The 24,488-nt window shown below is 47.1% G+C and overlaps 3 protein-coding genes across 5 annotated transcripts; 1 reads left to right on the forward strand and 2 right to left on the reverse strand.

The window, feature by feature from the left end:
* Positions 1 to 1,548: 1,548 nt before the first annotated feature.
* Positions 1,549 to 6,300, reverse strand: mrpl38 (mitochondrial ribosomal protein L38). The gene is made up of 9 exons (XM_069156173.1): positions 6,181 to 6,300; positions 5,297 to 5,485; positions 4,038 to 4,169; positions 3,736 to 3,938; positions 3,584 to 3,656; positions 3,438 to 3,483; positions 2,334 to 2,492; positions 1,897 to 2,033; positions 1,549 to 1,795 (listed from the first exon to the last, which is right to left on the reverse strand). The coding sequence occupies exons 1-9, from the start codon at positions 6,263 to 6,265 to the stop codon at positions 1,659 to 1,661; spliced, it is 1,161 nt and encodes a 386-aa protein (XP_069012274.1). The 5' UTR covers positions 6,266 to 6,300; the 3' UTR covers positions 1,549 to 1,658.
* A 216-nt stretch (positions 6,301 to 6,516) lies between these two features.
* trim65 (tripartite motif containing 65) lies at positions 6,517 to 13,535 on the forward strand. Of its 2 annotated transcripts, none has more exons than XM_069156170.1 (8): positions 6,517 to 6,710; positions 7,088 to 7,534; positions 7,622 to 7,717; positions 8,605 to 8,835; positions 9,559 to 9,727; positions 9,812 to 9,901; positions 10,018 to 10,235; positions 10,984 to 13,535. In XM_069156170.1, the coding sequence occupies exons 1-8, from the start codon at positions 6,531 to 6,533 to the stop codon at positions 11,290 to 11,292; spliced, it is 1,740 nt and encodes a 579-aa protein (XP_069012271.1). In that variant the 5' UTR covers positions 6,517 to 6,530; the 3' UTR covers positions 11,293 to 13,535. The 2 variants fall into 2 exon arrangements, with proteins under 2 accessions (XP_069012271.1, XP_069012272.1); XM_069156171.1 differs by having other exon boundaries at positions 6,518 to 6,964.
* A 105-nt stretch (positions 13,536 to 13,640) lies between these two features.
* Positions 13,641 to 22,404, reverse strand: wbp2 (WW domain binding protein 2). Of its 2 annotated transcripts, none has more exons than XM_069156174.1 (8): positions 22,192 to 22,404; positions 21,061 to 21,169; positions 20,778 to 20,913; positions 19,672 to 19,764; positions 19,430 to 19,576; positions 19,199 to 19,321; positions 17,570 to 17,646; positions 13,641 to 14,946 (listed from the first exon to the last, which is right to left on the reverse strand). In XM_069156174.1, the coding sequence occupies exons 1-8, from the start codon at positions 22,248 to 22,250 to the stop codon at positions 14,899 to 14,901; spliced, it is 792 nt and encodes a 263-aa protein (XP_069012275.1). In that variant the 5' UTR covers positions 22,251 to 22,404; the 3' UTR covers positions 13,641 to 14,898. The 2 variants fall into 2 exon arrangements, with proteins under 2 accessions (XP_069012275.1, XP_069012276.1); XM_069156175.1 differs by lacking the exon at positions 22,192 to 22,404 and adding an exon at positions 21,994 to 22,014.
* Positions 22,405 to 24,488: the final 2,084 nt, after the last annotated feature.

Here is a 24,488-nt window from a genome sequence, read left to right on the forward strand (position 1 = left end):
TGAACTGCTTTTTATTGCGTGTTTTTTTACAGTTCACACAAAGTGACAAATTAAGGTTCAACTCACTCAATATTACTATCTGCCAAAGGTCTCACTAATTGACAGGATTGTGTCCTAACTCTACCAGAGGTCTACCATCTTTGTCTTTGCATAAAACCTATTTCATTCATGTCCAGTACTTTATTGTCTCCCCATGAAAACTTGTTGGGGGTTCATTACGCACAATATAATAGATACAGCAGAATCTAGAGTTATTTAAAAAAAAATCCAATTCAAACTATAAATAATGAAACTTGAATTATTTATTATAGCACCAAATCACAACAGAAGTCATCTCTGGGCACTGAACATAATGAAGTCTTCAGAACAGAACTTTATAACATTGTAGAGAAATTGAACAATTCCCACGTAGCAACAGCTGGAAGGAAAAACTCCCTTTTAACAGGAGAGCAGAGACAGAAAAGAAGAGCAGAGAAATAAATACACATCCTAGTAAACACACTAAACTCTCATCTTCATTCAGGGGATTAATAATAATAATAACTTTATTTATATAGCACCTTTAAAAACAGAGTTTACAAAGTGCTCTACAGAGAAGCAAAGCATAGTCATTCATAACGTCAATACCGGTAAACATTTAAGAAAACAGGAGGCAAAAAAGACCAAACCATAAAGGTAGTGAACACAAGAAAACCTAACAAATAACCAAAATGAGCAAATGGAATAGAAAACAAACAAATAAATAAAATAAACAAAAACAGGGGATCAAAAGAACTGCATAAAAGGACGACATCACTTAAAAGCAATTCTATAAAAATGGGTTTTAAGAAGTGATTGTTGAGTATTTCCATCTGATGCAACTCATGTAAAAATCTGCTTTTTGTCTTCTTTGTTTCACTACATTTACGTGACGTTAAACAAGATCGTCCAGAGCCATTATTATCTAATATGATTAAATTCAGTTTTACAATCAGCGTGCCAATGTTTAGCATGTTCGCTTACTTTAGTACAACTGAGGCTGAATTGGACAAAATGGTCAAGTGCACTAAATTCATGTAAATGTGGTGATGCTCGAGGGTCAGCAGTCTTTAGACTTTGTCCTCTGGAGGCGTTAAGAAGGTAAACATCTACTGTATGATCATCTTTCAATGACTCAGGAAGCAGCTGATCAAACCCCCAAAAAGTGACAGAGGACAAAGTTCTGCTGGGATTCATGTGATGTTCCAACTTTCATGTGCTGATTATCCATAATGGTGGTCAGATGAGACCTTTGGGAGCCTTGAAGCTTCTCTCGGTTCTGTCAGCTTCAGGGATTTCAGCTCAGCGGCGTCATCTGGTGGTTTGTAAATCAAGAACACATTTGTTCTGAAGTGTTGCAGAACAGCTGGAGCCAAAAGTTTGATATGTTTCTTTATATATTAATGCCCTCCCCCCTCCTCCCCTCCCCAACTATTCTGGGAAGTGAGACTGATGTTGGCTGGATTATTAATGAATCCTTGGTACTGTTAGATAAATATAAGCTCCTTCACAGAGGTCAACATAATGTAATCACAGTTGAAAAATGCTTTATTTGAACCATTACAACATTTAGTGATGAACATAATTCCACATATGCGAGAGATTGTTGCGATTTCCTGGACTGTGCGTTTGTCTGGTCATCAGTAGATCCCGTAGGTGTGCTCCTTCCCGTCTCGGTATCTGTCCAGGTAGCGCAGCGGCTGTCGGTGCGGGTATTTGACCTGTGGAGGGTGGTACACCGGAGGCCTGATGAACTCGAACACCGGCTCCTTCATGTCTGCGGGGACACGAGCGGACGCTCTTTATCATCGACAGGCAAAACGTGGCGCCGCCGCGCCTCTCCGACGCATCGTGTGCTTCTGTTTGTGCGGGACTCACCGAGCGTGTTGTGGAAGGTGTCGGTGACCGACTCGTCCCACTGGCTCTGGAAGAAGGCCAGACCTGCAGGCGTCATGCTGTCCTGGTGCTTTCTGTAGAAGTCCACCGTCTTAAACGTGCGATCCGCCAGCGAGTGGCTGCGGAGACGAGGCGAACACGCTCAGTGGATCTGGAGCTGATTCGAACGTCAGCTAACACATGACTTCATACCATAACCGCTCTAATGTGTCCAGTAAAAAGTCTGTATTATTGGAGACAGGAGATTATTAGCTTTGCTTGGCATTAAATCCACTAATTTACTAATTTGTAAAAAAAAAACAACAACAACATGATGATCAGCTTCATAAATGTGCAACACACCGTTCAAGATTCAACCAGTGGCTCCTAAAACGTTTTCAGCCTCCAATAAAACTTTAAGCTGAGGGCGTGTTGCTCACCACGGCGACGGCCGGACGTCTTGCCGGAAGCTGATGGGCCCTTCCTGTTTGAAGAGGACGTAAACGTAGCGTTGGAAACCGGTTCCTCTGGCGGGGAAGGGAGGCAGGTAGTGGCACAGCTCCTCTCCGGCCTGCACCGCTCCGCCCGGTATGTTTCCCCTGCAGAGTTTCAGCACATCCACGGCTGCAGTCACACACTCCCACCATCAAGTGCGACCAAGTCCACGTTCAATGTTTTACAGACACTGCGGCGAGTTTGTCCTGTAATCAACTGTTCTGGTCACTCCATAGGATTTATTTTTTTCTCCAAGAACTACGAGACCGTGTCCGACTGCATTACTTCAAATGAACGTGATCGGAGTCGAAACGCTTCACGTCTTCGCAGTGGCACTTTAACTGATTCACAATATATCGTTTGAAGTGATTTCATCCCCCCTTCAAACATATTTTACAACATACAATAATACTCTACTTTTGTTATTAATTTAACTGGTAATCAAATTTCTTTAAAAAAAAAAAAAAAAGAAAATGACATCGGTTGATGGTTTCAGCTTTTAAAATGTCGAGATTTCAGAGTTTCGGTCGTACACGGCGTTTGAAGGTGTTACATCTCCATTATTGTTCTTCATATTTTGATATTTCACATATTTTAGTTGATTAATCCAGGAAATAGGAAAGTAACGATAAACTGCAGTCCAAGTAAATATTTTTGAATTTGTTGTCGTCTTTCGCTGAAGACGAGGTGAATGTGTGCAGGTGACTTGTAGAAGGTGGATAGTTGTGACATAAATAAATCCTGCTCCAACGTGCAGGTGTTAATTTCAGATTTGAAGTAAACACGGAGAGAATTTTCTACTGCAGGAACGTTGTTTTGAGGCGTGAAGCTCGAACAGAGGAGGAGTGACTAGTTTTAATGAAAGGGAGCTTCAATTTGACCAGAAAACCTTTTTATTTCTAATAAAGTAAACCGATGGCAACCAGAATTTGATGTTTGTAACCTGAGTATTTCTAATCCATTGAACTATTCACTTCCCCTTTTAAACCTCCATGTGAACGCAGCAGGGCCGACGTGTGTCGTTCCTGAAGCTGACCTGAAGAACTTACACTAGCCAGTGGACGTATTCGGCCTCGTTGTCCACAAGATGCTCGTCTGAAAAAAAAAGACGACACAACAAACGTAAATCCACCGTCGGCTTTTGTCGAATCGCCGCTGAGAGTCACTGCGACGGTCGGGGGACGCTGACGCTGACCTGGACAGGTGAGCAGGACGGTCCACAGCGAGCCCTCCTCTGCTTCGAAGCTGATCTGAGGCGCAGACGCCGCCTGGAGACACGAGCAGAGAAAGATGTCTGAAGGAGGGCGACGCGAGCGGACAAAAGAGAGTCAAAATGCTCCCACGTACTTCCGTAGGCGTCAGCCGATTCCCATAATGCACTCGAGCGCTGGCGTCCCGGCCGTAGCCGATGCGGAGCGTCACCTGAGGCAGAAAATAAGCCACGGGGAAGAGATCTCTGAAGACCCCGTAGTGGTCGGCCAGCCTCTTCACGTCCAACGGGCCGCTGTTCTTCTCCCAGATCTCCTGCACTCGATCCAGAGAGATCTTAACTGGGGGGAAGAAGAACCAACGTGTCCTCACGGCACCGACACAAACCCACTGGACCATCGCTCACAAACCGAAGAGAGTTTTTACTGGCGGCTTCTTACAAGTGCGCAGACGACAGGCCCTCTCCAGCTCCACGTTCTTCTTGTTGTCCTTCATCACCTGCCTCCTCTCCCTCACCTCTTTGGTCCTGCGCGGTCGGTAGTACGGCAGCCCGACGTCCACTCGCTCGGCACCTGCAAACACAACGCGGTCAAACACGACGCGGTCAAACAGGACGCAGTCAAACACGGTCAGCGTGGACGGCGGCGGCGGCTGTGAGTTGTTGTCTCTCTGGTGCTCTTCAGTTTGGGGATCAAACCATTTGGGTTGAAAACTTGAAAAAAAAAAAAAATCAATACCAACTGCAACCACGGAAACTAATTCATTGAGGACATTTGGTATCGATCGTGTTGAAAAGTCTCTTACGAAGAGAATCATTTTGGATCTAGACATTTAAAGCTACGCAATACCCGAATGGAGAACTTGATTTGCCTCCATTTTTGTAACTCTGCCTTTGTGTCTTGTTTTTTTCTCTTTGGACAACTGGGTCAGTATAAATGTTTCTGGTCAGTATAAATGTTTCTGGTCCGTGACATTACGTTTCCCATCATGTGTCTTTACCTGCTCCCCTTGTACTGGCTGACAGTTCATTGGTCCACACTGGTCATGTGACCACTGACCAAACACCTATAAGGAAACAAGCCCATGAGTTTTTACTATGATTAAACAGCCATACCTGATTAAGGGCTTTTTAATTAATCACCCTCTTGAGTACCTTTAGATTTTTTTTTTTTTTTTTCCAAGTTTTCAACTCAAACACAACAGAGCTTCCTGAAGCTGTGACCTCGTGGAGGGTTCAGGTGTCACAAAAAAAAAAAACGGGGTTGGTCGGGGAGTGACGTCACGCTTCCCGTCGGTGCTCCTCCTCACCATGCTCCTCCTCACCCTCCTCACTGTGCTCCTCACCCTCCTACCTCACCGTGCTCCTCACTGTGCTCCTCACCCTCCTCACCGTGCTCCTCCTCACCCTCCTCCTCACCGTGCTCCTCACCCTCCTCCTCACCCTCCTCACCGTGCTCCTCACCCTCCTCCTCCTCACCCTGCTCCTCCTCACCCTGCTCCTCCTCACCCTCCTCACCGTGCTCCTCCTCACCCTCCTCCTCACCGTGCTCCTCACCCTCCTCCTCACCCTCCTCACCGTGCTCCTCACCCTCCTCCTCCTCACCCTGCTCCTCCTCACCCTGCTCCTCCTCACCCTCCTCACCGTGCTCCTCACCCTCCTCCTCCTCACCCTGCTCCTCCTCACCCTGCTCCTCCTCACCGTGCTCGGGGTCGGCCTTCTCCACGTAGCTCCTGTAGGTCTTCCACCACACCTGCTGGTTGTTGGCCTCCTCGGCTCGTGTGAAGTAGCGCGTGTAGCTGCGATACTTCTCTGACGTCTCCACGTTTCTGACGTCGATGTCCTCGTTGGGCATCGGACCTGCAGGACGGGCCCGCCGGCGGAGGGCCGCTGTCGGGTCACAACAGGCCGTTAGTCACAGTAACGTGTCTCATCGGGGTGATCGTTTCAGAGATTATTACAACCAGAGGTGACACGGTGTCAGACATGCAGCTGATTTCAAACTTTGGTTGTTGTTGTTGTTGTTTTTTGGCCGGTGATAACACGTGACACGTTTCACACGTCACCACCGACCTGCAGAGAAATTAAATCTCTCCTCTAGTGGGATTAATATGATTAAAATAAGATCCTGTCGTCACAGCAGCCGAATGATGAATACACAAATAATGCAAAGCTGCAATACAAATATCGTGTTTTATTTCTAATTTAAATGTAATAAAACAGACCTGTATATAAACACACAGATGCGGTGAATAGACTATTATTTACTACACATATTCCCACGTGATCACAGTGGGTGTGTATTGATCAGGATGATGCATATTATGGTCTGCTGTATATTTGGGCAATAAATGGAGATTTTTATATTAAGTACAAAAAAAAAAGAAGCATTTAAATCACATTCATTGTTCATAAAATAAAGAGTTGGATTTATTATGAAGCTGGTTCACGTCTGACTGTCACGTGTGCGTGTTGAAGCTTGTGACGTCACCACAGAGGACACAACACGCTGCACATCGCCAGAAGCCCGAGCGCGAGACGTCTAAACGTAAACAACAACTAAATCGGTGATGTCGGTACGATACCTGTTGTGACAAGTGTCCTCGCACGATTGACCCTGAGACCTGTCCCGGCTCGGAGCGCCGCCGTACACACCGTGCGCAGCGCCATCTTGGAGTGATTTTCTTCTTCTTCTTCTTTTTTTTTCTTTTTTTAGATAATACGGTGGCCGAGAGGAGCCAAACGAGCGCGTGCGCTTTAAAATATCGTTCCGTTGTAACAGGAAGACAATAATAGTCACAAACAGGAAGTAACTTCACTGTTCCAGTAAAACACGTTTATTTCAGCTGAACTTTTTTTTTTTTTTTGTACGTAAATAAAATCAGACAAGACAACGTTGTGATCTTATATACAAATTGTTAAATGTCACAATGTGATGGGTTTCGGTCCTTTTGTGTTTGTCACTTTCTCGACGGTACGTGAAGGCATCCTTTTATTGCGTATGACGTCATCAGGGAAGCTCCACCTGACGCTGCTCCGTTTTCAGACGCTGAGCCCGAGTGAGTCTGTCGAGGCGGTGAGAGCTGATCCGGTGATGTCTTCGTGCCGTGAGACGGTGAGTGCGTGTACGTGGGCTCCGGTGTGACGTGACGTCACCTGTTTACATACACCGACCGGTATTTTTGACCCGGCGCGAGCTAAACGTGAGATGAATTGAACGCGGGCTAACGCGAGCTAACGTTAGCCTCCTCCTCCTCCACCTCCACCTCCTCCTCCTCCTCCACCTGGCTCGGTTCACGTGATGAACATCACCGCTGTTGTTCAGGCTGATGACTGACACACAAACACAATCCGGGGTGAATTTGAAAGGTACTTGGTGGCAGTAACACGTTACTACAGAGAGGGCGTGAAGGTACGACGCTGTCATCTTCGAGTGCATCACGTAATAACCAACTTCTGATTTGTATTTGTTGTTGTTTTTCTCTTCCACAGGAGGTGTCTGCTCTTCCTTCAGAGATGGAGTCTCAGAACAACAGCCTGACCTGCATCATATGCCTGGACCGTTTCCTCTTCCCGGTCACGATCCCCTGCGGTCACACCTTCTGTAAAAAATGCATCACCACCCACTGGGACACCAAGAGCCAGTCTGACATCGGCCCCCAGTGCCCCATCTGCAGCGAAAAGTTCTCCGCCCGGCCCGCCCTCAAACGCAACGTGTCCCTGTCGGTGCTGACCGAGGCCGCCAGCGGCACCTCCTGCAGAGAGCCGCCGGTGAGGGGAGGCGACGGGGCCCGAGCCACGCCGCTCTGCTATCGTCATAAAAAGCCTCTGGTTTATTACTGCAAGCGGGACAAGATGTCCGTGTGCTGCGAATGTGCCATCGCCGAGTGCGCGGGCCACGAGAAGGTCATGCTGGAGGCGGAAAGGGAGAACCAAGAGGTAGGTTAAACGCCGTCCACGTCGCGCCGCGCGACTTTGAGTGGCGTCGAGCTCACGGACGCAATTTGACGCGTTTTTGGGTTCCAGCTGCTGCTGGAGAGGAAGAGCACGGAGGTGGCGAAGCTCGCGGAGGAGACGCAGAAAAGCATCAACGACTTGGCGGAGAACATCGCTCAGGCGAAGGTAAAGTCTCAGTTGGAGTTTCTGTCAAAGTACCGCCAAGGAAACGGTTCCCTCGAAGGAGACTTCAGGGCCGCTCGCGTCTCTCCGGACTCGTTTGTACGACTCGCTGTCCGAATAAATCACAAATCAAAAGCGTGTCGTCGTCCCGAGCGGGGACACGGGAAGACGAAGACGTCGCGTCTCTCCCGACACGTCCGGTGGTGGGAAGTAACGTTTACTTTCCACCTTTTAACGTACTTCAGTATTTCTACTTTCTGCTTCTATTTGCTTGACATCTTTACAGATGAAGATTTGACAAAGTTTACAATATAACAAGCTTTTAAAACTCAACATGTTGTGAAAGATGACAGCAGCAGTGTGAACGTGTTTTCTGCCACGCAGCAGCTCCACCTGAACTTCTCAAACGGTTTCAATTCAATAAATGTTCAGATGATCCAAAATCAGAGAGAAAAAGATCAAAACCCGAAAACCTTTTTTTTTTTCGTTCCCTTCTCAGCGACGAATCCTCACGTGTATAAAACTGGAGGTAAACAAGTTCAAGCCGGCTCCAACAAAACATGCTGCTGACACACCGATGCGTCACTCTTAATAATCGAATGAAGTCACATATCATAATATATCCGACGGACCAAACCGGGACGTTTACTTTCACACTTTAACTACATTTTGCTCCTGAAACCTGTTCGTACTTGACTTTTACTTGTAACGGAGTATTTTCCTCACACTGCTGTATTGATACTTTTACATAAGTAAAGGATCCGAATCCTTCTCCCGCCGCCGTTGTCGAGGCCCGAACCGATGAAGCTGCAGCTCGACACGTTTCGCGCGAGCGTACATCCAACGATGAAGACGGGACGACGTGTAAACGGGCGTTTTCCTCCCGACAGGTGACTCTGGAGCAGACTTCGACCTGGGTGAACGCCAAGTTCTCCGCCCTGCTGAAGGTCCTGGCGGAGAAGCAGGAGGCTGCCGGGCTGTTTCTGGAGGAGCAGAAGGAGGCCTTCGTCACGGAGGCGGAGGGCCGGCTGGCCGAACTGGAGGAGCGCTCGCTGATCCTGCGGGAGAGCCGGGGACGGATCGCAGCGCTGCACGACCTGTCTGACACCGATCTCATCCGGGTTCGTGGCTCTGCTCCGACGCCACCGGGAGCTCGTTCGGTTCTTACCTGCTGCCGTGAGGTTTGAAGTGACCCGAGAGCGGAGGTCGAGGTTCCTTCTCTTAGGTTGAGGAGTTTGTGTTAACGCTCGAGCGGTAGTAGAGTTAAAAGTTTGTTGACGTGGAGATGAAACGGCTCGAGATCGTTACCGGCGCTGTAAAACAGTTTCAACACTTTTTTTTTCTGAGGGGCGATCAAAAGGTTCAGGGACTCGGTCCTGTTGCACTGTGACGAAGAAAACCCGGCCGGTTGTCTCCCGAGCCGATGCAGCTGTTGTTTGGTCTCGGACAGAATAAATGTCACTCGCCGGCTCGTTGCTTTCGTTGCCGGAGACATTTCAACGCCGCGCTCTTTGTTTCAGATCCACGGTGACGTTAGAAAACGTGTCACTCGGCTGCTGTTGTTGACAAAGTGACCGAAGTTGGACTCACAAAGGTTTCAGCTCCCGCATGCAACAGGAAAAGTCTCTGAACTCTCTGAACGTGTCCTTCAATCGATACATCGCTCAGCTGACGGACACCTGCAGCTTTTGCAGAAAATGTCCCTAAATTGAATTATTATTTAAAAGCTTCCTTCACTTCCTGTCTGTCGCGCCACCGATCGATCGAACCCTTCAAACCTCACGCTCTTATAAAGCTCCCGCCAAACGATCCACGCCGTCCTTGAAATGCATCCGTCTTCACAGGAATCGACGCACGTAGAGGTCCCGCGTTTCAAGGACGTCCCCACGGACGCGACGCCGAACCTGCAGGACCGACTGAACGGCGTCACCGACGTCCTGTCCCGCGTCTCCAAGCTGGTGTCCGAGGACCTGGAGAAGGCCGTGAGCACGGCGGTGGGTCAGGACAAAGACGGTGAGCTTCCCTCCACGAGTTGATCTTCACGGGTTTCTCTCTCGGTGTCTGCTCCGTGTCCTCATGCCGGTCGTCGGTCTCCAGGTTCTCCGCAGGACAAGAGGCCGGTCCTGGCTGTGGTTCCCAGTCCTGCTGCTCCGTGCCACCCCGGTGGGAAGGAGGGCCTCACCGCTTGTGAGTCCCGCGTGACATTTTCTATAATTCACGACCTACGATGCTCTTAAAGTATGTTCAAGTTGTGTTTGTAGTTCCCGCTTCCGTGCGTCTGATTCCTTCCTTCCTCCTCGCAGACCGGTGCTCTCTGACCTTTGACCCTTGCACAGCCAACGGGCACCTGTTTCTGTCGCAGGAGAACCGGAGGGCGGAGCACCTGACCTCCGGGCCCCGCCGCGTCCCCGAACACGAAGCCCGCTTCGATCACACCTGGCAGGTGCTCTGCTTCCAGCGCTTCGCCCACGGACAGCACTACTGGGAGCTGGAGGTGTCCAAGCCGTGGGCCTACCTCGGGGTAAACACCGCATGCTGCGGCCGAGAGGCTCATCAGTCACAACACGGAAAAGTAGCTGAGACCAACTGTTAAAATAAAGGTTGGGAAAGAAATTAGAAGAGCAACAAAAAGAAAATGAAAAGAAAAATAGACTGTACAAAAATACAACTGTTAAAAAAAATAGGCACACTCTCAGTCATAAATCAAATTTAATCTTGTTTAGAAATTTTTTTAAAAAATGCACACGTTGTTTTAAAATCCATCTTCGGTATTCAACATATGAACATTCCGGTTTGTAATTCACAACCTGAACCGTCAGACTCGACCCGGTCACATCGGTTCAGCCTCAGGATCGCTCGAATCGTTGCTGCGGGCGTTAAAGAGGGTCGAGCTCTGCACCGCGGTCGATAAATGAACTGTGCGAGGGGGGCGGAGATCTTCCACAGCTGTAGACGTGTCAAAAATTACAGACGAGAGTAAACTTAAAAAAAAAAAAAAACAAGTGTCAGGTTCAGTAAACAGCTGCTTTATAGCCAGCAGTTCCCACCAGGACGTTTACAGGTAAATCGTTCCTACTTTCTGTGCAGTTCTGCTGCACTCGGCGAAATCGTACAGAATATTTTGTCAGCTGAGCATTCAGACCTCGAATGTGAAGGTTGAAATCAGTCAAAACACCGTTGGACGCATCGCAAGGCGTTCAGCGCTCACGTTTCCTCCGTCTGTGCCCCCCCCCCCCGCCCCCCCACCTCCTCCTCCTCCTCCTCCTCAGGTGACCTACGAGACCATCCCCAGGAAGGAGAAGGGCAAGCGGTGCATGGTGGGTATGAACGACCTGTCGTGGAGCCTGCAGCTGGACGAGCATCAGCTCAGCGCCTGGCACAACGGCCGGCGGGAGACGCTGACCGGCCACTCGCAGCACCGACGCATCGGCATGCTGCTGGACTACGAGGCGGGGACGCTCACCTACTACGGGGAAGGGCAGGCCAGGCTGCACGCCTTCCACTGTGTCTTCAACCGGGAGCTGTTCCCCGCCTGCTGGATCGGGGAGGGCGTCAGCATCACGCTCTGCTCCACATGAGACGCTTCACTACGAGCCGACTCCACGAGGACGATCCCACTCAAAACCTTTTAGGAGCTTTTTTTTTTTTCTTCTTCTTCTTCTTCTTCTTCCCCGTTTTACATCGACTGCCCTCCTCCGTGGTTTTAAGCAGAAGAACTTCACTCGAATTCACACCTTTTCTCAACACGTGACGACGACTTAGCGAAGGAAATGGATGAAACTCTCTCTTCCAGTTCACACTACATTCTGCCTCGTTCCGTTTTATCTTCTCCGTATCGACCCGAATTCGTTTTAGACGAGACGTCCGCTTCCGATCTCAAGCCGGCGCGTCGCATCGTTGCGCTTCAACGACAGCGAATTGTTTTTGCCGTTCCGCCGCGAGACGAGAAGCTCTTCCTTCGGCCGGTTGACCTCGCGGGCGGACGACCCGACCCGACACGACTCCACAGGTGTTGGATCGAGTGCTGCTGATATCTCGACGGGTCCTTTCCTGGCAAAACAAAACGCTCTCATTTCCACACAGTTATCACTTACTGAGGAGCAGGCGAGTGCAGCAGCGAATCCGTCTATCCGTCTTGTTGCTGTGCAGCACAGGACGAGGATGAAGTGTTCTAGATGCAGATTTGGGTGAGTGGCACACGTTGGCAGTTAAGAAGTAATAAACAAATAAGCGTTCCTCTTAAAGGGCCGGTGTGTAGGATTCAGGAGGATCTGTTGGCAGATACCGAATATAACTTTCACAATTATGTTTTCATTAATGTTTAATTACCGGAAACTAAGAACCACGGTGTTTTCATTGCCTCAGAATGACCCTTAATAATACAGTCAATAATAATAATAATAGGGAATGACACACGGAGCTGGTCCTCCTCCACACCGCCCGCCTGGTTGCCAGAACATGTTTCTACGGAAGCACAGAAGGGACAAACCAAACACGGCATGTTTTGCAGCTACTGTAGAGGTGAATCCTACACACTGCTCCTTTATCTCAGGATCAGAGCTTGTGAGCGATCCCTCCTTTTATTTAATCTAATATACAGATGGACACTAATGAAACTACCTGTGCCAAAAACAAATTGAACACTTGCGCTCACGACAATTTATTGTGGGATTTTTTTTTGTTGTTGTTGTTGCAGTTTATGGATCCGTTGATGCCGGTGTTGTTTCTTTTTGATCCTCGCTACAACCATGCACTTGGCATTGTTTAAGATTTGGAGATGTGTGCATTATCTTTCATTCCACACTCACTCGGTATGTCGTCTGTAAACATGTAAGAAGGCAAAAGCAGCAGAACAAGTAGCTCAAATACGAATGGATGTTTTTGTAACGCTACAGAAAGCCGGCCTGGTACCAGACCTGAATTCACTGTGTGTGATATGTTGGTGCTCCACTGATTCAGTCGTACACTTTGAGGTAGTTTTTTTTAATTATCGGAGGAGCCTTCGACCAATCAGCATTGACCGCCGTGTACTGTATAATGTGTGACTAAACTTACAAGTCATCGCACTTAGCCACTCCCACTGGTCACCGATTGGTCCGCCCTTCAGAGCGGATGAACAAAGCTGAACGTGAACTTAGTTGGTTTCCGGACCAGAATCAGACCGAAGCCGTGAGCTGTAATCAGGTGGAGGCGAGCGAATGAAACGCCACATCTGGGAAATCTCCCAGCTGGAGCTTAAGAAATACATATTTTGAACTTGAAGTAGCTAAAAGCTAAAAATGAAGCGCCCTGCTCCTCAGATACCCACAGAGAGATGTGAGCTTGTGTGTCGTGTGTGTGTTTACGGGACAGGAAGCCACGGCTCCATTTCATGAGGCTCGGCCCGGCTCTCGTCCAGTTCTTCCACCTGTTGCACCGTAAGTGATGTCGGTGAATCAGACCGGTTGTGGGCGTGACATCATCACGACTGAGAATGGAAGAGCGTTTAATCAGCTCGGGATCAGATCAGACGGCCGGCTGCCCAAGTTTCAAACCTGCTCCTGGAAGTCTGCTGCTCTCCACGTGGTTCAACAGATAGTCTTTTTTTTCTTTTTTTTTTTAAGATCATGAGCACTTACAAAGAACAGTTGTGACTTTTGGTGTGTTGGGGGACTCAGGACATCGTGCAGCAGTTTTTGGGAAACTGCTCTGGATTTGCACAAATCGTCGGAAAGTGTAAACGAGGACGACTGACTCTGACAGGGAAAACACATCTCAGGCTGTTTTAGCCTCATTATGTAAAAACCACACACACACACACACACACACACACACACACACCCCTCCTGCTGACTGATTTGTCACATGTAAATGCACTATGTTCAAAGCGGACGGTTCAACCCATCGACGCGTGATGGCAAAACTCGGTGTAGAAATAATCCGACACTTCTGTTCCACATGAATCAAGATCCATTTAATAAAATCCTTCCCAATGCATACATGCATCAGTTTGACATCATGCTTTGTTTTTCTTACTTGAGCCATTTTACATGAATTATTTTACATGAATAAATTAGTTTGGAATAAATACAGAGCTTTCTTTTTTTTTCTTTTTTTTTGGGGGGGGGGGGGGGGATGGAGGTATTTTACACACAGCCATGACAGCGAACAGGAGCCCGATGCATAGCGTTCCACTAGTGCAAAGAATCAGCCACGGATGTGCCACAGATACAGAATATAGATTAGTGACCACAGAGGAAGGAAGAGAAGCTCAGACACTGCGGTGATCAGATCAGACCTCAAACTGCAGCAGTAGAAGCAGAGACCACGTCCTCTGACGCTTCGATGGTGGACGGATGGACGGTGAGGCGGGCTGGCGGTGACCGTGCGGTTTATTTTTCTAGAACGTTCAGGAGCATGACAAAACAGGAAGTGACATCATAGGGTGACTGCTCTGCTCTCACGCATAATAAAAGATAATCCCTCTGGGCAGTCGGTCCCTCCGGGCCCGGGCCGCCCTCGCTCCTCTGCTCTAATCCAGGATCTGGGACTCACTGCCGGGGCTCTTCCACTGAAACGCGTCGCGGGCCGCCCCGACACCCGCTCTCTTTACAAAAAAGGTATCGCTTCTCTAAGGTTTAGTGTTCTTGAGAAAAATATCTCCCTTTAAAAGTCTGCATATTAAAAGCCTGTACACACAAATCATAGAAAAATAAAAGACTGCATTCGGCTCGCCTCTGGACAGGTTAGCGAAGGAATCAGTAGATCGAGTCGAGATGAATCGACTGTAATGGAAAATTATAGGTGAGCTTTAAAGTTTAGGGATTCTCGGGACACTCGCAAGGCAATAAACACGAAAAGAGCTCGTCGGGTTACAAAGTTTTAGCCAAAAAGCTCCGTAATGCCGTCAACAATCTTTTCTATCTCAAAGATTGCTACCAAGACTTTCCACTTCGCTGCTTTCCATCCAGTAAAAGGTGCTTTGAAGAGAATGAGTACGATATAGGAATCATTCAGAAAAAGGTAAACAGGCGGGAAAGCAGAGGACAGAAAAGGGGGAAGATGAGGAAGACGAGGAGGAGGAGGAGGAGGATGTTAAAAAAAGAAGGAATACTTTGGCCCTCCTGATGCTCAGTTAATGGAATGAGAGACGAAGTGATCCGGTCGGATGGAGGAGAGAGAGATGGAGGAGAGGGCGAGCAGGTCTACTGGTTCTTCTTGTCCTCTGGAGGAGAGTAGGGAGGAGGCTTGTCCTGGAAGGAGAGGAGAGGAGCGATCTGTCAACTGTTCCAGGAGGAGGAGGAGGAGCTTCGTTAGGCCGGAGATGTACCTGCTTTTAAACCGTGCGTACCAGATGACAAACTGGACTCACTTGTGTTGCAGCTGCTTGAATTTTGATTCAAATGTGTTTGATCGATTCGGTTCTGCACCGACAGGAAATGACCTCATCATGTGAACACATCTCCAACCTAAATATCTGCAGCTGTTGTTATTTTACACAGAAATTAACACGTTTATTTAACGAACTCAATAATAAACACTGATTCTTCTGTCCAGCGGTTTGTGTTCAGGAACAGCTGCAGCTTCCTCCGACACCTCAATGTGAACATTCATTTTTTATTCAATAGAAAACAAATGTCACGATAACTGCGGTATGCCGTTGACGTAATGACGTCGTCAGCGTAACCGCAGGACGTAACGTCTGCACCTCATCCAGCAGCTAGCCCGACAGGAAGCCACAGTTTGATTGACAGGTACACTCTGTGCTTCGTGAAGGGCGACGCAGCGGAGCGGCTCGCCACGAAACAAAAGAGCAACACAAGCTCACAACTCATTTATTAATGGACGAACGGCGACCTCAAACTTGATGTTTATTTGAAGGCGTGCTGTTATGTTTATTCTGACAATTCAAACTGACACTTTAATAACCACATTTTATTCAGGATTTTATCATGTCGTCAAATATGTCGTTATCTCAAGAAAATACCCGGACATCATGTCATGATATTGTTTCGGCCCCTAATGTGTCCATTTTAGAGGACGTGGACCAACGACGCTGCAAACAGACGCAGGACACGTGAGGTAGTTTACAGCACGTACGTAGTTAACAGCGCGTACGTAGTTAACAGCACGTACGTAGTTTACAGCACGTACGTAGTTTACAGCACGTACGTAGTTTACAGCACGTACGTAGTTTACAGCACGTACGTAGTTAACAGCACGTACGTAGTTTACAGCACGTACGTAGTTAACAGCACGTACGTAGTTTACAGCACGTACGTAGTTTACAGCACGTACGTAGTTAACAGCACGTACGTAGTTTACAGCACGTACGTAGTTAACAGCACGTACGTAGTTTACAGCACGTACGTAGTTTACGGCACGTACGTAGTTTACGGCACGTACGTAGTTTACAGCACGTACGTAGTTAACAGCACGTACGTAGTTTACAGCACGTACGTAGTTAACAGCACGTACGTAGTTAACAGCACGTACGTAGTTTACAGCACGTACGTAGTTTACAGCACGTACGTAGTTTACAGCACGTACGTAGTTAACAGCACGTACGTAGTTTACAGCACGTACGTAGTTAACGGCACGTACGTAGTTTACGGCACGTACGTAGTTTACGGCACGTACGTAGTTAACAGCACGTACGTAGTTTACAGCACGTACGTAGTTAACAGCACGTACGTAGTTAACAGCACGTACGTAGTTAACAGCACGTACGTAGTTTACAGCACGTACGTAGTTAACAGCACGTACGTAGTTAACAGCACGTACGTAGTTAACAGCACGTACGTAGTTAACAGCACGTACGTAGTTAACAGCACGTACGTAGTTAAAAGCACGTACGTAGTTAACAGCACGTACGTAGTTAACAGCACGTACGTAGTTGCACACGTCACTGCACTTCATAAGAACACGTGTTTTACTACCAACTGGGTACGAGATGCCAAATCTGACTGCTGACAGCGAGGTGTGAACAACAAGATGATCTACTGATGCTGATGCGGTGAAGCCGTCAGGATGCGTGACATCACATCACTGATTGGCTGAACCTGCCTCACCGCACAGAAAACGAAAGAAAGTGAAATGAAGTGTAAACACGGACTTTCTGCAGACTGAGGTGTTACTTTCAGAATGGGAGGCCGAGCCTTCAGCTTCCCTCGTAGTTTGTTGACCCATTTCATTTAAATAAGGGGAGCCAAAACATTAGGAACAGCACGTAAGCCACTATAGCGTCACTATAAACTTTGTTTTCACAATGTTTGGTGATTATTTGTTTTACCATAACAGATAGAGCATTTTAAAATAAATATTGTCATGAAAGTAGTCCAAAAGGTGTTTAGTAAAATAACTGCCCTGGATTCTGCTTCGGTCAGCGGTTTCTTCTCTCCGGGGAGAATTGTATGTCTGACTGAATGTGCAAACCACAAACATAACAAGTTTACCATCATGAATGAAAAGAGAAAGCATCAAATCCTCATGTCTGAGAAACTGCAACCAGCAAAAGTTTAAAAGAAATCTGATGGATCATCACAACGGTTGCTGATTTATTTTCTGTTCATCAGCTAACTAACGGACTTGATGACGCGGCACAGATCTAGTGACGCGCGTTTCAACATTGTGGAGATAAAACTGCTCTAAAAACCTCGTTACTGCAAGCAGGAAGGCTGTCGCTGCTCTCGTTAGTCAAGTCTACATCCAGAAAAGAGACCGATTAAAACCCTGAAGAAACAAGTGGAGAAATCTCAACTGGAGTCAAACTGCTGTGTTGCAGGCGGCTGACACGAACCAGCCGTTATCGGACACGTCGGCCCGTTCGGAGGTAAATCATCAGCGTGCCGGTGCGGAGGCGGAGTCGCTGCTTACCTGCGGCAGGTACACGTGTGTGGGAGGCAGCGCGGCGCAGCCGGCACTCGCTGCTGCCTCCGCTGCTTTGGCCTCCGCTGGGACGGGGCGAGAGAGAGAGAGAGAGACAGACAGAGAGAGAGAGAGAGACAGACAGAGAGAGAGAGAGAGGAGGTGTTCATTAAACATGAGCCTCGCCGGCGAACCCCGAGACATACGAGACAAGCGGAGCTAATGGAGACGCGGGTTTGACCGTTGGTGAAAGCGAGGAGGGAAACGGGAACGGAGGAGGCGGCGTCGCCGTGAGCGACGAAGGCTTCACTGTGCACTTCTGTGTGCAGCGCTGTGAAGGAGGAACTCCTCCGAACTGGATCGGCGTCGGCGTCACACCGGTTATTTGCGAGAGGTACACGTTCATCTGCAATTTCGAGCGGGAAGCGCGCATCAGATTTTTGTGTCGTACTCAGGAAATCAGTCGCGGAGACTCTTGAAACGCTTCAGAAGAATCTACGGCAATGAAACAAGGCGAGGTGGTTTGAGTGGCGTTCATAGTTTAACCCTCCTGTTGTCCTCGGATCAAAATGACCCGCAGCTGTGTTCAACCAAGTTCTATTTTATTTCTATATTTTTATATTTTTAGGGATCATTGGTCATCATTCTTTAAAGAAACCCTCACAGCCTCCTCGTCACCAATGATCCCAAAAAATATGAAAATAAAATAGAACTTGGTTGAACACAGCTGCGGGACATTTTGACCCGAAGACAACAGGAGGGTTAAGAAGGTCGCCGTCCGAGACCGACGGAGGCGCGTCAGGTCAGGAGCAGCCAGGTGGGTTTTCTTTAAAGGGTCGTGAGTTCCTCCCTCGGAGTCAGACCGTCTTTAGTTCTCAGCTCCCAACCTCCCCGACCGCTCACTGGATTCAGATCCCCGACACTTTCTTCTGTTCCCCAAAAAACACGACACGAGTTCGTGTTCTTTCTGCTCAAGTTTCAGGTTCGTGGTAAAATGGGAAACGCACACGAGACCTGCGGTCGCAAAGACGTGTTGAACTCGGGTGATGAGGCTGATCAAGGGACGTATATTGAAATGTTTACTCAGAAGTTTCTGCTCCGCCGTGCTCCATTCACGTTACTGTGCTGCGCTTCATTTGTGAGCAACAGTCTCTTAACATCTCCATGAGCTCTGGAAATTGATGCTTTTTTTTTTGGGACATATTTGATCAACTGTTTAAAAGGTTGTTCACTTTGATGGAATCAAGCTGTCATTCATGGTTTTATTTACATTTGTGCATTTCCTTCTGCAACAAGTCAAAATGTTTACTGTGACACGGGTCGGCTGAAGTGAACAGAAAGTTTACAGCACGATTACAGATTGAAAATAAAATGAAGTAAAAGAAGGTGCAATGTGTGTATGATCAAATATTTATCAAATAAATAAAATGTTAACAAATATTTAATAATTTAAAAGTATCTGAAAAGTAATAGTGGTCCTAATATCTGAGAGCAGCTCTGATCCTAAACCACCTGAGAACCATCGCTTCCTCTTTAGATTGTAGTTTTTTTTTATATCTTGTGTTATTAACATCCGGCGTGAACACCCCGTCACACCGAGCTGGACTCGGTCAGAGCCCGTTTGTCTGAGTGACTGACCTGCTGCTGATGACGGGAGGTCCGGGACATGTGGGGGCTGCTGGCCCAGAGGAGCAGAGTAAGGAGGTGGAGGTATGTAGGCCGCGGAGGCGTCGAACGCTGGAGGATTGGGGTAGAATACACCTGGATTGCAGGAGCAGAGAGTTGAAAATTACACAGGCTGCAAGAAACACAAGGAGACGACGTGAAGCTGGTGCAGGAACAGGGGCATTTATTCCATCCAGCCTCTACCTGGAGGAGGAGGGTTGGGGTAGGAGTAGCCGGGTGGAGGTCCTGCAGGGTACATCCCGTTGGCAGGCGGAGGAGGGTAAGCGTAGGCCCCGTTAGCCATGTAGGGGCATCCACCGAAGCCAGTAGTCACAGGTTGACCTCTGGATGCTGAGATGTGGAGAAACACGGGAGGAGAATCACTTAAGATGTCCGTAAAGTAACAAGAACTCCACCGGTTTGTTGGTATGGTTTCGTAGTCGTACCCTGAGCCGCAACCTGCAGCATGTACTGGCCAAACTCGATGGCTCCTCCGGCAGAGAAGATGAGCTTGAACGAAGCATTGCCCTCCCAACCACCTGGAAGAGATGTGACATGGAGCTACTGACAGACACAGAGTGCTGCATGTTCAGCCTGAATGACACGCATGTACCTGCACTTGGGCTGCTACATGGCTGCCTGCCTGCCTGCCTGTCTGTCTGTCAGCCTGCCTGCCTGCCCGCCTGTCTGCCTGCCTGCCTGTCCATCAGCCTCAGCAGCTGGCACCACACACACACACACACACACACACACACACACAGCAGGCAAAATAGAGCGAGACCGATCATATCACCGTCTCCACCCCAGAAAAAGTCATTGTTATCAGCAGTGTCGGATAACTTTGGATATCTTGAAAATGAACATAAGGGTTTCCTCAAATAACAGATCCAGATCTTCCGCGAGATGTTCCACGTTGTGGACGCAAAGTTGCTGCCAAACATGTCCGTCCATCTTTGAGAGCGTCATCCCACCACGCAGATGAAAATATGACTTTAAATTACTTTAACCACCGACGAAAACAACGTGTAAACATTTCAACATCGATCATAAACTATGCTACGACATAAGTGAGTGTGTGAGTGAGTTACAGGTGCAGACGGGTCAGTCTGTCCTGCAGCTTGCAAATTAGCAACTATTTAAGTGATCGTTTAGAGAACTCCTGACGGCATTTCTCGCTATTTTCAGAACAATCAATCGGTTCATTGAGAAAATACTAAGCAGATGAATCCATTCATGAAAATGATAATTAGGTGCAGTTGGATACAAAATAGTTCAAAAGACCTCCATCTCAACCAACAACAGTGAAATCCTGTTTTTACATTAAAGCATTTCGGGGTTTTTTTAATTGTTGTTTTTATATCAACTTCAAATTTAAAGATTTTTTTTCAAACTTTTGTTTGTTATTGTAACTAAGAATAATATTTTAATCAAATCGGATACACACCATGAACAACTCAGACTGTTGCAACCCTAAACTACGCACGCACACACGCACACACACACACACACACACACACACACACACACACACACACACACACACACACACTACCTCCAGGCTCTGCGTTGACGGTGCCCTTGATGTAATTGGCCCCCAGAACAGGTTGTTTGACCTCGCAGCCCTTCATCAGGTAGAAGGGCATCATGAAGGACTGCAGTGCATCGCGCCCTTTAGCCACGAAGATCATCTGGGAGAAAACAACAACATCCGACGTGAATTCAGGATGCATTCCCACCTTTCCGCTACTGACCTCAAAGACTTAGAGCTCAACGTACTTCTTGATGTCGGTGTTATGTGAGCACCGGGCTGCGGCTGCATAGAGACGGGGACTCACCCTGTATGGAGTCAGGTAGATGCTGCCCTTCTTGCTCTTCCTGAAGGCTTCAGGCAGACTGTCTGCATCACAGAACACCAGCTCCACGTTATCATAGTTCATCAACACACTGGGGACAGAAATAGACACGAGACAGGAGAACTATTTCATCAAAAACAAGATTTTTGGTTTTGTTTTTATTTGCAACACAAATGATCAAATGTGACATTTTCAATTTACATAAAATAAAAGTCTACATTTTACAAATGTGATTTGGTTGATGGAGTACATAGCTCAAGCCCCACTTTCACAATATTTTTGCCTTGACAGCTTAAAAATGAGATAATTGGTTTATTGTGTAACTGTCCAGTTACTAAACAGTACTGGAGTAAAAGGATTAAGCTCACACGGGTCCTCCTGGTTCTGGGTTATCTCTAATGGGTTTACTGTTACGGCGGTGTGTCCCAGAAGAGTCCGGTGACTCGGTCACGGGCCGGAGTGCAGACGGAGGAGGCCGGAGGCCAACGCAGCTCAGCTGACACCAAACGACGTCTTATCCTCGATATATTTCACTGAACACAACGTTTCAAACCACGTCGGTATTTACCGGAGCACGTGTGGAAGTCTGCGAAGCGACGATATAACCCGGTTCTGAAAAACGCGACGCGAATATCCCAGTGAGGATCGAGAGGGTTTGAACAGTTCGTGTCGCCCCGGTCGTCAGGGAAGCGTTTAGGCGGATGTCTGGTGTCGCCCTGCACTGGCGAGGATCCACTCTTCAATTCGGCTTACACGTCATGACACCATGTCGCTCCGTCTCGATAAAATACGAGTCAAAACGAGACGTGTCTCCCGCCGCGTCACACTGAACGGGACCGCACGAGCTAGCAGATGCTAAAAGTTAGAATTCCAATGGAGTTACTTTACCGCGCGACGGCCGCGTGCGCGTCTCACCTCGGTTATAAACGTCGACTTCTCGGTCCTCCCGGTGTGTCGGGTCCTTCCATCACCGGACCACACACACTATTTATTCAATGAGTTCCTCCCCCCACACACCGGAGGACTGAGTGTAAGTTGTCCGCGTGCGGTTAACGGTAACCGTTAGCCCCCCCCTCCCCCTTCCCCCCTCCGGTAACAGCCGCTAACGGTCACCTTTCACTGTTGTTGATGATGACTCCGCCGGACTCCGAGTGGTTCTTGTTCAGAGTCATGTCGACGGCCCTCGACGCTTCTTCTTCACGACTGTTAAACCGATGAACCGCTGCTGTAGGAGGGTGAACGTGAAGGCCCTTTCTGCGGCCTCAGCAGCCTTCTCCTCGGTAACGGTTGTTGTGATGGTGCTGCACCTGCTCTTCCGCCACGCGCAGGAAACGCCCACGGAGTGACGTCACGCGCCACTAAAACAAAAAACGCCACGCTGACAAACAACATGAGACGATTTCATACCGGGATCATTTTTGTGGACGATGTGAAGCAGAAGAAAAGCCTTTTATTTTTATTTTAAGCTCCTTCGTAAATTCTATCCAGCCAAAAACTATATTAAGGAAATATTTAAGAAAGACATTGATGTAAAGTGTAGTTTTTGTGTTGTGCAATGCCCATTTGTGAAGAACTTCTGGCAAAACCTATGTATCTTCATTGTTGAAAATATTTATGAAAGATTTACTTTATTTTGGAAGAATTTATTGTCGATCTCCTGCGTGAATAGAAAAACACTGGTGTAGGTTACATGATCATTTTTCATTATGATGGCCAAATCTCATATCCTTAAATGTGAATTAATAGGTAAGAAGCCGAGCTTTATCGCCTTCAACAAAGTGTTCAAGCCATATATTCACTCAATTCAACACTTTCTGATGCAAAAAGCAATTAAAACTGTATCAGCTTGCTCTAAATTAAAGATTTTTGTATAAATTTTAATCCCCCTCACGTTAAAATGTCCTGTTCGATTTATGTTCTGTTATAGTTGTTGTTCTTGTACTTCTATGTTGTATAATTTCAATAAAGCATGTTTAAAAAGAAAACGAACACGAGATGATGTTGGAGGAAAGTACATTACATGCATATTCCAAAACATTTAATTAGATATGCATTAACAGTAGTGCTATGATGTTGGATCTTACAGGGACTGTGATAGGTGCAAATGCAGCTCCACCAGTTTTAATGCACATAATGATGTCTGGTGTTCTTTATGCCGTGACACTTTTACTGAAATATTGCAATGTATCACCTTACTTACGGTACCACACTATATATTGAATTGTGTGATGGTACATCTATTGCCAGTCAAATAGTGGTTTATTTTCTCTTTATCCATGTTATTGTTTCAGTAATTAAATATGAAACGATGACACATATTTTTTTTAAAGTAGATATATTGTATGTTTGTATTCTGTATTCTGTTCACCAAAGAGGATTAAGAAAATGCTGCTATATTCATCAGGTAGGTTTGGTTATTCAAACACTTTAAAATATTAAACGAAATGCATCTCTATACTTATATTTGTACCCATTGAACATCTATATAATTTACATGTGTGTAAATGAATCTCTACTTTTATACCAATAATACAGTAGATTCTTAATGAATGCAGGTATTTCCTGTGGGCAGGATGAACCATGCAGAGGATCTACAGGGTAGAAGGATTATAAGAGCCGTTTGTTGATCTTTGATTTCTTGTAAATACCCGAGTAGTTAAACGCCTCTTAAAGTAAGTAACAGCACTTCTGAGAATGAAAGGAGAACGGCCAGGTTGCAGAATACCCACATGCTTGTGAAAGATTCAGACAGCTGCAGATTCAGGGTGTGAGTTGGCGAACAATAGTGGAGGTCTTTGTCTGAGCCTCTATCTGTCTCTGTCTGACCCCCCCCCCTCCCCCCCTCACACACACACACACGCACACACACACACGCACACACACGCACACGCACGCACACACACACACACACACACACACACACACACACACACACACACACACTGACTGATTATTTGAACAAACAATAGAAAGAAAGTACAGAAGACAATCCATAGTTAGTTCAAACAGCTTCGTCCAATGTAATAACTTTGCCCTCCCATGTGGCAATACACCGGATGTGATGTAACCTTTACAGTTCTCATGTAGAAAAGCTGCCTGAAAGCCGAAAACCTCTGGCTCCCTTTCTACTCCTAGAAACTCCATTGGAACCACAATTAAGCCTGGATTTTGAGAGTGAATTGCAATATTGAGATCAAATTGTACAATGAAGTCATTAAGATATGATGGAGCCTGGTCATTAAGAGAATTATAGAAGGACTTCAAATTATATTCTGGATATTAAGGAAAGTCAATTAAGAAAAGCCAAAATGGTATGAATATGTTCATTACTCTTGTTGCAGCACTTATACTTATACTGGTAGCTCTTCAGAATAAATAATAATAATAATAAATTACAAAAGTCCAGCCAA

This window comes from Embiotoca jacksoni, unplaced genomic scaffold (assembly GCF_022577435.1).
Source record: "Embiotoca jacksoni isolate LCO1_2020_lvr unplaced genomic scaffold, fEmbJac1.0.p SCAF_20, whole genome shotgun sequence".
NCBI classification, from domain to species: Eukaryota; Metazoa; Chordata; class Actinopteri; family Embiotocidae; genus Embiotoca; species Embiotoca jacksoni.

Coding starts and splice junctions, on each gene's coding strand:
- wbp2 (XM_069156174.1), bottom strand. CDS start 22,250: ATGACTCTGAACAAGAACCACTCGGAGTCCGGCGGAGTCATCATCAAC. Junction 21,170..22,191: donor ATCATCAACAACAGTGAAAG/GTGACCGTTAGC, acceptor TTCTGTCCCCAG/TGTGTTGATGAACTATGATA. Junction 19,765..20,777: donor CGTCAACGCAGAGCCTGGAG/GTAGTGTGTGTG, acceptor CATCTCTTCCAG/GTGGTTGGGAGGGCAATGCT.
- trim65 (XM_069156170.1), top strand. CDS start 6,531: ATGGGTTTCGGTCCTTTTGTGTTTGTCACTTTCTCGACGGTACGTGAA. Junction 9,728..9,811: donor GGTGGGTCAGGACAAAGACG/GTGAGCTTCCCT, acceptor GTCGGTCTCCAG/GTTCTCCGCAGGACAAGAGG. Junction 10,236..10,983: donor AGCCGTGGGCCTACCTCGGG/GTAAACACCGCA, acceptor CCTCCTCCTCAG/GTGACCTACGAGACCATCCC.
- mrpl38 (XM_069156173.1), bottom strand. CDS start 6,265: ATGGCGCTGCGCACGGTGTGTACGGCGGCGCTCCGAGCCGGGACAGGT. Junction 5,486..6,180: donor GAGGACACTTGTCACAACAG/GTATCGTACCGA, acceptor GTGACCCGACAG/CGGCCCTCCGCCGGCGGGCC. Junction 1,796..1,896: donor CACCTTCCACAACACGCTCG/GTGAGTCCCGCA, acceptor GTGTCCCCGCAG/ACATGAAGGAGCCGGTGTTC.